This window comes from Thamnophis sirtalis, unplaced genomic scaffold (assembly GCF_051295495.1).
Source record: "Thamnophis sirtalis isolate CommonGarterSnake01/CBP01778 unplaced genomic scaffold, rThaSir2_p1.2 scaffold_5, whole genome shotgun sequence".
Taxonomy (NCBI): domain Eukaryota; kingdom Metazoa; phylum Chordata; class Lepidosauria; order Squamata; family Natricidae; genus Thamnophis; species Thamnophis sirtalis.
Window position 1 is genome coordinate 87,679,497 of NW_028261385.1, and position 14,786 is coordinate 87,694,282.

General features: G+C 38.4%; 1 protein-coding gene across 2 annotated transcripts in view; it reads right to left on the minus strand.

The window, feature by feature from the left end:
* Nucleotides 1-14,786, minus strand: part of RIGI (RNA sensor RIG-I) — a 44,560-nt gene that overhangs the window by 3,475 nt on the left and 26,299 nt on the right. For both annotated transcript variants that reach the window (XM_087716143.1, XM_087716142.1), the window contains 3 exons: nt 13,547-13,717; nt 932-1,083; nt 515-661 (listed from right to left, as the gene is read on the minus strand). In XM_087716143.1, the coding sequence (XP_087572269.1) occupies nt 515-661; nt 932-1,083; nt 13,547-13,717 (470 nt within the window). The remainder of the gene's footprint in view (nt 1-514; nt 662-931; nt 1,084-13,546; nt 13,718-14,786) is intronic.

The window sequence follows — 14,786 nt, forward strand, 5'->3', positions numbered from 1 at the left end:
TTGAAAAATAATATATCAAAATCCCATCAAATAATTGTGAAAAATAATGTAATATCAAAATCCCATCAAATAATTTTGAAAAATAATGTAATATCAAATCCCATCAAATAATTGTGGGAAACGAAAGTGGCAGCAAATGGGTCGATTTTAATTTTCAATATGATTAATTGCAATAAATATAACCCAAACAAACAAAAAGGAGGCTGGGGGGTCCCCCATAATTTTTAAAAGCTGGAAGGGGTCCAGAGAAATATTTTAAGAAACTTCTCTAAAGCCTCTATCATTGTGGCATTCATTTTCTCTCAAAAAATTAAGCAGATGCAGGCATATATTTTCCCTGATTCATGTCTATGGACAAAGCTTTTCTTGATTCAAATCTTGAAATGCAAATCACAGATTTGGACTGAATCAGGCCTCATTCAGAACTGAACGGGAACGTAACTGATCTGTTACCCTCCAACACTTATCCCGCCAAAAAAGGCACTGTGAAGTGAAGGCAGCAAAAGCAGGTTACCTCAATCACCCGGAGGTCCTCCGTACTGCAGGCCTTCTTCTTGCATCTGCCACACAAAAGGACTTGATTGCTTTTCCAGGGTTTTGGTTCTGTCGTTTTTTTCTTGGAATCTAGCATTTTTATTTGCGTCTTTTGCAACTCATTTATCTGGGGTAGAGCGAGAAAGATGGAATGCAGGTCACAAGGCACCAACTACTCTCAAGAGCCCAAGAATGTTGTCATGAATCAACCTCCCCCCCCCCCCCCAATCCTGAAAATAAATTAATGACAACCAAACCTTGTAAGCAATGTTAGAAAATGGCAGGTTCAGCCATTCTGCATTTGAACAGACTTTGAATTGGCTCCTTTTAAAGTACAGAATTTTTCCCTTTGGCTGAATGAGACATTAAGGAAGCCCACATTAAAAAAATTGCTCACCTTGTTTGCAAACATATTTTCATCCCAGCTCTGTACCTCTTTGATAGCTTTGTTCATCATTTCTTCCTTTTGTAAATTGTATCTCTCCTTCTCTTCCTGTTCTTTTTTGCTCGTCACAAGAACGCACTTGCTATCTTTTGCTCTTCCACGACCTGGAGATGGCACATTACAGGGAGTCCTTTTTTTAGTGACCAGAATAGGGACTACCAGTTTCGTCACTAAGGGAAGTGGTCACGAAGTGAGAAACTACATAACCAAGATTGTGCTTTCTGGCTTGAAACTGCAAAGACTTGTTCAGTTCCACACCTTCACCGTTTTATTTGCTTCTAACCTTTAACTTCAGGTTTCCCTTTTCCCCACTCCCCTGCCCTTTTCAATGCTCACCTCACTCTGGCATAATTACCAAGAAGGGAACTAGTCTTTGTATTTAACATTAATTGAAGAGGAAGAATTACAAGAGTAAGCACAATGGGGAATACACATTGAAAGAAAGGTGCCAGCTCTAGCAACCACAAACAGTTAACAAACAGTCCAGTATATTCCCTTTTGTGTGCCAACTTACTCTCTTATAATCCCTTTCTCTCCTCTAATTGTTGCCAAGGCCTACTTCAAGTGAAGCCGTAACTGACATTACAAGGGGCTCTAATAGAATAGAACAGAATAGAATAGAATAGAATTCTTTATTGGCCAAGTGTGATTGGACACACAAGGAATTTGTCTTTGATGCATATGCTCTCGGTGTACATAAAAAGACAATATACATTCATCAAGAATCATAAGGTACAACATTTAATGATAGTCATAGGATACAAATAAGCAATCAGGAATTATTTGTTTAGCAGAGTGATGGCGTTCAGGGAAAAAAACATTCTTGTGTCTAGCTGTTTTGGTTTGCAGTGCTCTATAGTGTCATTTTTAGGGTAAAAGTTGATACAATTTATTTCCAGGCTGCAAGGGGTCTGTAAATATTTTCACGGCCCTCTTTTTGACTCATGCAGTGTATAGATCCGCAATGGAAGGCAGGTTGGCAGTAATTGTTTTTTTCTGCAGTTCTGATTATCCTCTGAAGTCTGTGTCTGTCTTGCTGGGTTGCAGAACCAAACCAGACAGTTATAGAGGTGCAGATGACAGACTCAATAATTCCTCTGTAGGACTTCCGGGGAGGGGCCTGGCGCCGTCGGTAGCTCAATAGAGCTGCCCCCAGAGTTCTGGCTCGTTATCTACTCAATATCAAGAAGATAACTCTTTTTTCAGACAAGAAAAAAGCAGTGAGGAATCTCAGCTGGTAAGAATCTTCTTTGAAGTTCACAGTTTGTTTCTTTTTGGGCTGTGGACGGAGGGGGAGGATCAACCCAAAGCTGAGTCATTCAACACCGACCTGAACTTCTTAGCTGTTATTCACAGCACAAGACAGGAACCCCTCCCCCTTGGGACAATCTTTAGAAAATAGACTATTGAAAATCAATACGAGCAAAGACCAAACTTGTGAACTTTAAAATTTTTCTCTATCTGAAATACCAGCTTCAATGTTATAAAAATCTCTTTTGTTTAATTGTCTTCAAAATGGCGTTTACAGCTTCTGCACTTGTTATCTCTGGCTTCCTGGTACAGAATCAAAAGAATAACTTCTTATAATCTAATTAGATCTACTCCCTTAAAGCTCTTAAAGCCTTCAAAGACTCTTTGTTGTTGATACAGAGACATTCCAAACGGACTTTCTCTTTTGAAATCCTCCGTAAAACCCTTTGCAAAAAAAAGGGGGGGGAGGAATTTCATTTTCTCCAAACAGCACAGTGGATTAGCAATTTAGAATAAATAATTAAAACCAAAATATAATGGCATCCAAATCAACCTCTGTGAAATTACCTCCGAAAACGTCTCCCATACCTGGCACAAAGTTGCAGCCCCCACCATCTATGCCCCCTAGTGGAGACGTACTAACAAAAGAATTTTTCTTGGGAATGTTCAAAGAATCCAGAGAACAGAACTTAGAAATGTTTAGAGAATCCAGAGAACAGAATCTAGAAATGCTTAGAGAGTTCAAAGATGAAATAAGGAATGAGATGGAAGTTCTATATGACAAATTCGATACTAGGGTCACTAAAATGAATGATAATATGATGGGAATTGTGGGACTTCCTGGGGGCGTGGCCTGTTGCCGAGGAGGGCTCCACCGAGCTCCTCAGAGATCTGGTCTGTATATCTAAATAAGATCATAGATAGCACCCCTTTTTGGCTAAGAAAGGGGCAGGGAGTAGCTCTGTAGGCTAGGGTCTATTCGTAAGCCACAGCCTTTTTCTTTTTTTGGCTGTGGATAGAGATTAGATCCAGCCGGAGCGGAGCTGTTATCTCCAGCCAGTTCTTCTCAGCTGCCTTTTTTTTTGGCAGCCCCAGACAGGCTAGCCCCCCCCCAGGACAAAACAAAGCTTTTTCTCAAGCTAGAATTGATACGGGTGGGTCCCACTCCTGTGAGATTTATGCTTTTATTACTATCTTAAATACCAGCACCATTTGTCTTAGAGACTTCTTTGTCTAAACGGACTTCAAAATGGCGATTTCTCTCCGTGGGTGATTGATAGTGGATGTACTGCCGGTTTTACCTTCCTGCAGACCGCTCCTTAACAAAATAAACCCTTCTTCTTTGGAAACAGAGGGGAGCAAAAGCGCTGCTTATTTGTTTATTTATTATGGCACCCAGGTCAAAGAAGCGCCTTGCTACAAATGTGTCTAAAGAATTTAAAGAATTTTTACTGGAACCACAGCCTTTGTCTCCTATGCCTTCTACTGGAGAATTTTTAACACAGGAATATCTCTTTAAAATGTTTAATGATTTTAAACAAGAAATTAAGGAATTTGTATTGGAACTGTATGATGATTTAAAGTCTAAAGTTAATCAAATGAAGGCGAATACGTTCGCAGCCGTGTCTGCCCTGTCAGATTATTCTGCTGAAATAGAGAACAAATTGGAAAGCTTGGAGAAGGCTAATTTTAATTTGACTACCAATATTCAAATTTTACAACAAAAAATTAGAGACACTGAAGAACAGCTTATGATGATAAATTTTAATAGGAAGGCATTTGCAATAAGAGTCAGAGGATTCCGTGAAAAGGAGCAAGAGAACCTGAAACAGACCTTTGCTGAAGCCTTTAGCCATGCGGTGGGAAGCCCGGGACTTAACTTTGATTGGCAGATTCGGAAAATCTATCGCCAGAACTCATTGATAGCGGAACAGCGACAGCTCCCGAGGGACATAATTATATATTTCTCTACAAAAGAATCTAGAAACGCGATTGTGCAAAAGTTTCATAATAACAGTCTCCGAGTTGATGACCAGGACCTGATTGTTTTCAAAGATATACCTTTCCAGATGTTGAAAGCAAGAAGGGATTACACCTTTTTAACTAAAGAGCTTAGGAGTCAACAGATTCGATACAGATGGGAGGCCCCTGCCGGCATCACGGTTACATTTGAGAATCAAAGATTTCGTCTTAACTCTGTTTCGGAGGCTCGAGATTTCTATTGTAGGACTTTGAAGGCGGGACTTCCTGACTCACTTGGAAGAGAGGAGAGACAAGCGGAAGGAGAAGGCAAGTGGCAGGCCACGTGGCTGCAAGATGGAGGGGGTAGCCTTCCCTCCCTCGAAGAAGCAGAAAAATGGAGATCGAGAATTTAGACATTTCAAAATATTCGCCAAAGTTGAGGACTGAATGGGGTTTTCAGACCTCTCTCCGGTAGAAAAAGCGGACTAATTCTTATTAGAAGGGAAAGTTGGGTGAAACTACTTTGAGCTAGATCTTAAATTAATGTCAGCATAAATTTGATAGTGGTAAACATCAGACAAGCAAGGGATGAGGGTAAAATATATGTGGAATGATTTACGTTGTTTAAAGCTTATTAGAAGAGAAAGCCGGTTGGGATTATCTTAAGATAGGTGTAAAAAGAATGCGGAATGATTTATGTTGTTTAAACTTTGTTAGAAGGGACTACTTTAAAACAGAAGGTTAACTGACTCTTGCTGAAAGTATTATTTGAATATGTGGAATGATCCATGCTATTTAACTCTTATTAGAAGGGAAAGTTGGTGGAAATTACTTTGAGTTAGATTTTAAACAAATGTCAGCATAAATCTGATAGTGGTTAATATCAGACAAGTAAGGGATGAGGGTAAAATGTATGTCGAATGAACTACGTTATTTAAATCCTATTAGAAGAGAAAGTTGGTTGGAATTATCTTAAGATAGAAATTGATTTCTGTGTAAAGTAATACTTGATCTACGCTGCTTAAACCTCACTAAGAAGGGGAATTATTGTTTGAAAAGGAGGTTAAGAAAGATCATTTACGCTGTTTAAATTTTATTAGAAGGGAAAGTTTGATTACTCTTTTGTAAAGTAATATTTGAATATGTGGCATGAACTACGTTGCTTAAATTGTATCGGAAGGGATCATAAGGTTTAGGAAGAGGAACGGGAGAGTCTACAGAAGGTTGGGGTAAATAGCAAAGAAGTAAGAGACGAGAATAAAATATAGATAGAATGATTTATACTATTTAAGCATAGATAAAGATGGGGGGCTGAGATCAACACAAAGAGTGGTTTCTTTTTTTTCTTTTTTTTTCTTTTCTCTTTTCTTTTCTTTTTTCTTTTTTTCTGTTTTTCTTTCTTTTGACATATTACTTTTATTTTTAATCCATATGTATACAAGATATTTTAGACAGAAGGTAGTGCCAGGTGTGGGCCCTGGGAAGTCGGGAGGATTAGGGATGGGGATTTGTGGGGGGGGGTGGGGGGGGTGTTAACATAGTTTTAATAAGAACAGGAATGTACTTATATACGGTGGTTCTTTTTTTCTTTTATTTTTTTTTCCTTGGTCTATTTTACTTTTATCAGATTAAACAACACTCGAATAAAGGCATACACCAAGGAGGGAGGTAGAGGGAAAGAAGAGGGAGGAGTAAGGAAGGAGTAAGGGGAATGTAAGGAGGGTGTGTGGGGAGTAAGGGGAGAAGGAAGGCTTGAGGGGAAAGGGAAGTAGGAGGGGAGTGTTAGAGGGAGAAAGGAAAGTTGGAGGGGGTAGATGGGGTGTATGGAGGATGAAAGGGTTAGGTGGGGTTGTGAATGATGAGTTGTGTTTCTTTTTTATTTGTTCGCTTTATTTCCTTTTTTTCTTTTTTTATAGTAAATACCCTGTATATAAGTGATTGCAAATGGAATGTGAAAAATGAATAAAATATATTTTAAAAAAATATATGATGGGAATTGTAAATGTGATAACAGAATATATTTCTGGAATGGAAGATAATTTAGAAACTCTCAATGAAGCTAAAACTAACCTGATATCCAAAACTGAAGTGGTGGAACAAAAAATTGATAATGCTGAAAAACAAATTATTATGATACAGTATAAGCAGATGGAACTTGCATTAAGAGTGAGGGGGCTGCGTGAAGAAAAGCAGGAGAACTTAAAGCAAATGTTTTCTGAAGCTTTTGACCGCCTGGTGTGAAAACCGGGATCCAATTTTGATTGGCAGATTGACAAGACTTTTCGTGTTAACTCGTGGGCGGCAAAACAAAGGCAACTTCCCCGAGATGTGGTAATATACTTTGTTACAAGAGAATCTAGAAATATGATATTACAAGAGTCTTATAATACTAAGCTTCAAATTGGTGGACAGGATCTGATTGTTTTGAAAGAAATACCACCTCAGATGCTAAGAGCCAGAAGAGATTATGCTTTTCTGGTGGAAGAGCTCAGAAAGCGTCAGATACAGTACAGATGGGATGCCCCATTCGGTATTATAGTTACAATGGACAAACAAAGATATCGTCTCAGTTCTGTATGGAAAGCTCGTGATTTCTATCATAAGATTCTGAAGATGGGATACCCTGAATCTTCGGGATATGGTGAAAAACCACGAGACGAACAAGATAAACAGCAAACCACACAACCATCAGATAAAATGTATCATCTCCCTCTCCCGGAAGGGCAAGGAGTCAAGGAAAAAAGATCCAACCGTATGACCACCAGACAAACGGATAAACAAACTACCATGCAACAATCTCAACAATTGCTGGCCACTGATCAAGGAGCTACTGCAACAAGCTCAGAAGCTGTGGGAGGAGCCAAACCAAAGGTGAGACAGGCCTTGCGGGAGGCTCTAAAAAAGCTTCAGGCAACCAAAAATGACAACTAAGATTCTGACATGGAATGTTAACGGACTGAACTCCCCACAGAAAAGAAAGAAAATATTTCATTATCTCAAACAGTTTAAGAATGACATAATTTGTTTGCAAGAAACTCATATCAAATCAACCGATCAAAAATATTTGTTTAACCCCAAACTAGGCCAACATTTTGCGACCTCAGCCATGGAAAAGAAAAACGGCATAGTAGTATACTTAAGAAAAGACATCAAAGCTGAGCTAATTGAAGCAGATCCCTTTGGAAGATATATTGCATTAGATTTAATCTTAGAAGGGAAAAAGACGTTACTTTTGGGAATTTATGCTCCTAACCAACAACAAGATGGATTTTATAGAAATCTCCGTGCTAAATTAGTACAGTGGGACTTTGAGTCTTGTATATTAATGGGTGACTGGAATGGCGTGATCGACACCAAAAGAGATAAGAAGACATCTCGCCCAAACACCAAATTCCGAGCTAAGTTACCCAAACCCTTTTTTGACATGCTGGACGACTTTGAATTGCGAGACGCTTGGCGCGAGAGGCATGCAGAAGAATATGACTTTACCTTTTTTTCCAACAGACATCAATCTCTTTCAAGGATTGATTTTATACTAATTACAAATGATTTACTTTGCAGGGTGAAGAAGACAAAGATTATGGCGAGAGTTCTTTCAGATCATAATCCAGTCTGGATGGAATTGGGAAGGGTAGCCCAGGCAAGAAGGTCCTGGAGGTTGAATGAAAACTTATTTAGATATGAAAAGTATGTTAATGATTGTAAAAAATTGCTATCGGAATATTTTGTTCTCAATATGAATAAGGGTACATCTATGGAATATGTATGGGATGCAAGCAAAGCATATATGAGAGGAGTATTAATGAATATAAACAAAATACATAGACACAAACAAGGGCAAAAACGAAAAGAATTGGAAGAGGAAATTAAAGGGAAAGAGTCAGAATTAACATTGAATCCAGGAGATACAAAGATTAGGGAAACAATTGCTATATTAAAATCTCAGTTTGATATGCTGATCTCTGACCAGGTAGCCACCAGTTTATTATATGCTAAACATAATACTTTCTGCAATGCAAATAAACCTGGTAGGTGGCTGGCTTACCAGATTAGAAAAAAAAGGAAAGCTCGAAATGTATCCAAATTGTGTTACAGAGGGAAGGAAGTGTTTCAACAGGAAGAGATTCAAAAGGTATTTCGGGAATTTTTTACAGAGTTGTATAAAGGGGACAAAATTAAGGACGTAGATATAGACAAATACCTAGATAAAGAGAAAATTCCCCTAGTTAGAGAAGAACATAGGCATAAGCTGAATCAACCTATAACCTCTGGGGAAATTTTGCAGGCAATTAAACAATTAAAGTTAGGGAAAGCACCAGGCACAGATGGTTTAACAGCTGTTTATTATAAAAATTTACAGTTAGAAATGGTAGAACCCCTCAGAGAACTATTCAATAAAATTCAATCGGGAGGGAAAGTGCCCCCTTCGTGGAAGACTGCGTTCATATTGTTGATACCCAAAGAAGACCAAGACCTTACCCAACCAAAAAATTATAGACCTATTTCATTACTCAATGTAGATTATAAAATTTTTACTAAAATATTAGCAAATAGGCTAATGGTGGTAATTCAACAATTGATACATACCGATCAAACTGGTTTTATACAGGGCAGACAGATGAAGAACAACGTTAGATTAATTATTAATGCTTTAGAATACCTGGGAAAGAACAATCAAATCCCGGCCACATTCATATTTTTGGATGCGGAGAAAGCCTTTGATCGAGTTAATTGGCAATTCCTGCTGAAGACATTGCAAAAAATGCAGATAGGAGATGGCTTTTTACGGTCAATTGGTGCAATATATCAGCAGCAAACAGCCCAGATCATTGTCAATGGAAGTCTGACAGACTCCTTTCAAATTGAAAAAGGTACAAGACAGGGCTGTCCTCTGTCCCCATTATTGTTTATTATAACTTTGGAAATACTGTTGAATAAGATACGGGGCTTGGGCGGTCTAAAAGGGATTAAAATTAGACAGCAAGAATATAAAGTCCGTGCATTTGCCGATGATCTGGTCATAATATTGGAACAACCGCAGGAATCTAGTAGGGTATTATTGAACACGATCAATCAATATGGTCAAGTCTCGGGATTTAAAATAAATCTAGGAAAAACCAAAATATTAGCTATAAATATGACTATCAAACAGAAGGAAGAACTGGGGGCGATGCTAAGATGTGAGGTAGTTAAAAAAGTTAAATATCTTGGAGTTAATATTTTAATCTCAAATGGGAAATTATATAAGCATAATTATGAACCACTTTGGCATAGTATACAGTTGGAGTTGAAAAGGTGGGAAAAATTGCATTTGTCCTTGCTGGGTAGAATAGCGGCAGTAAAAATGAACATTTTACCAAAATTTTTATTTCTTTTTCAAATACTTAAAGGAGATGCGAATCTTTCAGAATGGCAGAAGGGTATTAACAAATTTGTGTGGGCAGGAAAGAAGCCGAGGGTAAAGATGAAAATAATGCAAGATGCACGTGAAAGAGGAGGATTGAAATTACCTAACTTAAAATTATACTACGACGCAGTGGCATTATCTGCAATTAGTGACTGGATTCATCTAACTAATGACAGAACTTTGAATATCGAGGGATATGACTTGTTATATGGTTGGCATGCTTACCTGTTATTTAACAAAAAAATGGATAAGAAATTTAAAAATCATATCTTAAGAAATGCTTTATTGCGGGTTTGGAAAAAATATCAACATAAATTAAATGATAAAGTGCCCATGTGGGCAATTCCTAGACATGCAATTGAAAATATGAATGTAGAACAAAAACACGATAGAACCACCTATAGACAACTTCTTATCTCAGAAAGATGGGTGATGCAACTAAAATCTTTAGAGGTACTTAAAGAAGAGAAGGTAGTTCAAACGTGGTTTCAGCATGGTCAACTACAGGCTAGGTGGAAAACAGATCAAAAAATTGGCTTTGTAAAAGTTGAGGATAATTTGTTTAAACAAATAAGAGATCAAAGCTCAATGCACATAAAGAGGATATATAATGTACTAATACAGATGGATTCTGAAACGGAACTGATTAAGGATTGTATGATAAAATGGGCTCAGAATATAGAGGAACCAATAATGCTTGAAACATGGGAAAGAATCTGGGTAAGAAATGTGAAATTTACACAAGCACAAAACTTGAGAGAAAATTTTTATAAGATGTTTTATAGATGGCACCTAGATCCTAAAAAGCTTGCCTCTATGTATCCAAATGTTCAACCTAAATGTTGGAGATGTGGTTCTTGTGATGCTACATATTTTCATATATGGTGGACATGTCGTAATGTCAAGGCATTTTGGATAAAAATATGGTGGATCCTGCAAAACATTTTCAAAAGAAGGATAAAATTCACCCCCCAGTTGTTTTTACTGGGTATATGTATTGACTTTACAGCAGCAGAGACTAATTTGGTTCTGTACTTAATAACGGCAGCAAGACTCTTGGTGGCGCAGTATTGGAAGAAGAAAGATTTACCTACAATTCAAGAATGGACTTTGAAAGTTATGAACTTAGCCGAAATGGCCAAAATTTCAGCATACCTCAAAGAACATTCAAACGAGAGATATAAACGAGACTGGAAAAAATGGATTGATTACATAAAAAGTAAATATGGGACTAAGAAACTCCAGATAGCTTATGCTTAGTATCAGTAACAATTTAAATTGTTTAAAATTTGGGTAACAGTAAGAAGCTGAGTTCAATGTAGAGATATTTTAGACTGTGATTGTCCAAAAGTTATACCACGTATGGTCTTTGGGAAGTCGGGGGGAGGGAAGGGAGGTGGGGATTTAGGGGGAGGGGGGAGGGGGGAAATACAATATGTGTTAAATTCCATGATTGCATTTGTATACTGTGGCTTTTCAATGTTAGTGCGAAAATAGAACAAACCGAATATACTGGAAGGTAATAGAAATATACCGAAGGATAGAGTCGAGTGAAAGAAGAAGGAGGGTGGAGAGGGTGAGAGAGAGGAGGAGGAGAAGGGAGGGAGGAAATGGATTAGAGGGAGTGATAGGGTTAGGGTTAGAAAGAAGGGGAGGGGAAGTAGGCGTAGAGAGGTGTGTGAGAAGGAAGAATGAAAGTTGGAGGGGGTTGAAAGAGGGTGCATGGTGGGCCAAGGTGGTATATTGGGTTTGTATTGTAGAGGGCATTTTCTATATAAGTGAGGGCCGTGTTTATTACTCAATGTTATATGCCCTGATTAAGCACAGTAAATATGTGATTGTATAGAATGAAAACATAATAAAATATATATATTAAGGAAAAAATAATAATTCCTCTGTAGAGGAATTGTATCAGCAGCTCCTTGGGCAGTTTGAGCTTCCTGTGCTCAAGTCATGGCCTCTATCTATTTACCAATGTCTACAATATATAGGAGGATTCTCAGGTTATAGATTTGCTCTACAAGAGGAATACTATGCTATCCAGAATTACAATCAAAGCAGATAAGGGTGAAATGGCTTTTATACTTCTATCTTAAATGTGATTCGATTTAATTCTTTCCATTGAACCTTTATAGCATGTTTAGCCCAGCCCAGGATGGAGATGTACACATAAGCTTCACTTCATGAAGCTATTGAAATGTGGGAGTTGGGATAGACAGAAGGCAAACCCTACAGCACATCCACTCATGAAAGAACAGAGCTATTTAAAACAACCATCCCCCAACTCTTGTAGTAAGTACAGAAAGATGCTGTGATGGATGGCACTGAAAATTGCTGAAAGGGTTTAAAAGAAACAAAAGGTGCACACTTACTCACTCACTGCAAATCCTTATGAAGGTTATTAGCCAAATCGGCCAAAACTGTTAATATTTCCAGGCCTAGGCCTGAACACTAACTGAATATTATCCAGGTAATTTTTTAACGTTGGCTCCCAGACAAGGAATACAGGTAGTGCTTGGTTAGCAATTACACATTCAGTGACTTTCAAAGTTACAACAATGCTGGGAGATTTACAATGTGTCCTCAAAGTTGCATCCACTGCAGCGTCTCAATGTTCATGTAATTGCGACTTAGGCACTGGGCAACTAGCATGCCATGCTGGCACCACAGCATCCTCCAGTCATATAATCAGCATTTGCAACTTTTGCTGCCAACTTTCAACAAGCAAAGTCAATGGGGGAGAAATCACTAATCACGGTGTTATTATTCTTAACAATGTATGGTGTTGTTACATTGGCCAGGAGACCGCAATGCTATTGCAGAGTAATAGTTTGGCTGCCAATGTACCAGGTCTATTGTATGAGATGCTTGTGTGCTTCCTAAGGTATGCTGTACCAAGCTGGCTTCATACCACAAATCCTATCAAATGACATCACTCTTAATGACAGAAACCAGAATTGCCCAAACTGCTGCTGAAAGTTAGCACAGTCATGATTTTTTTGCTTCATGACATTGCTTAATGATGAAGAGACTGCTCCCAATTATGGTCATTAACTGAAGACTACCTGAAATTGGATTGGAGAAGTGCAACAATGTTTCCAAGCATTACTTAATGCCTCCAATGTCAAAAGCATTTTTTGCCAATTATGACTATTATGTGTTTGCATAATAGGCCCAAATAAAATACTGTTTGCTGAATCACTATGTATCTGATAATATCTCATCCTAGGGTGGAAATGCATGACCTTCAGTTAATATACAGGCAATCCTCGACTTACAACAGTTCATTAAGTGACCGTTCAAAGTTACAACAGCACTGAATAAAGTGAGTTACAACCTTTGCGGCATCCTCACAATGATGTGATCAAAATACTGGGCAATCTGGTTTATATTTATATAGTATAGTATAGTATAGTATAGTATAGTATAGTATAGTATAGTATAGTATAGTAGAGTAGAGTAGAGTAGAGTAGAGTAGAGTAGAGTAGAGTAGAGTAGAGTAGAGTAGAGTTATAGTTATAGTTATAGTTATAGTTATAGTTATAGTTATAGTTATAGTATAGTATAGTATAGTATTGTAATGTAATAATGTAATGTAATGAAATGAAATGTAATATAAATATTATACATTAATGCTGGGCAATCTGATTTATATTTATGATGGTTGCAATGTCCCTGGGTCATGTGATCACTTCTTGCAACCTTCTGACAAACAAAACCAATGGGGAAGCCAGATTCACTTAACAACCAAGTTACTAATTTAACACCTTCAGTGATTCCCTCAGCAACTGTGGCAAGAAAGGTTGTAAAATGGGGCAAAACTCACTTAACAAAATTATCTCGCTGAGCAACATAAATTTTGGGCTCAATTTTGATTGCAAGTCGAGGACTACCTGTAATTAAAATATCCACATTCAGGTTCTCACAGAATAATTTCACCAACTTACCTCTGACTTGTATCATTTTGATGACGTTGCCTACATATTCATATAGCAGGACCAGGTTACACTGAGCAATATCAATCCCTTCGTCAGCCACTGAAGTTGCTATTAGCAGCTTGCTGTCCACATTGGTTTTGAAGGCATCCAAAGTCCCTTTCTGATTTGGGAGGGTCATGCCTAAGAGAGAGATAAGTTCAAAGTTACAACAGCACTGAAAAAAGTCACTTATGGCCCTTTTTCACAGTTATGACCGTTGCAGGATCCCCATGGTTCTATGATCAAAATTTGGATGCTTGGCAACTGGCATATTTATGATGGTTGCAGTATCCTGGAGTCATGTGATCACCTTTGGTGACATTCTGACTGTTCTGACCTAGGCTTCCCCAAACCAAGAAGCAGACTCCTTGTCCCGACAAAATCCTCTTTTTATTAAGTTACTGTGAATTCCTCTCATTCACACCCAGCAAAGTCTTTCAAGGGAGGATTTACAGTCACAGACCTTATTTGGCTTGGAGAGCTGACAGGCCAATATCTTCAAAACTTGGCAAGTAGTCTTGGAGAGTCACAAACCAATTACCGTATTTTTCAGAGTATAACAGACCTTTTTTCCTCAAAAAAGAGGCTGAAAATCTGGGTGCGTTTTATACATCAAATACAGCATTTTTTGCCTCCCAAAGCCCCGCCCCTTCACCAAAATGGCTGTGCATTCCCTTATGGAGGTTTTCAGAGAGCTTCTGGGGGCTGGGGAGAGCAGAAATGAGCAAAAAATTGGCTGTTTTTTTACCCCCCAGCCCCCAGCAGCACTCTCAAGAGCCAAGGTGGCGCAGTGGTTAAATGCAGCACTGCAGGCTACTGCTAGATCAGCAGTTCAGCGGTTCAAATCTCACCGGCTCAGGGTTGACTCAGCCTTCCATCCTTCCGAGGTGGGTAAAATGAGGACCCAGATTGTTGGGGGCAATATGCTGACTCTCTGTAAACCGCTTAGAGAGGGCTGAAAGCCCTATGAAGCGGTATATAAGTCTACTGCTATTGCTATTGCTATAAACCTCCATAAGGCCATCCATGTAATTTTTGCTCATTTTTGGGCCCCCACCCCCCCAGGAGCACTCTGCAAGCCCCTCCCACAAGGCTATTTATGCCTTTTATTTGAAAAAAACAGGCCCATTTTTGCAAAAAACGGGCTGGGGAGGTTTGCAAAGTGCGAATTTTTTTTTTCCTTTTGGAAAGCTCTTTAACTGATTGATGA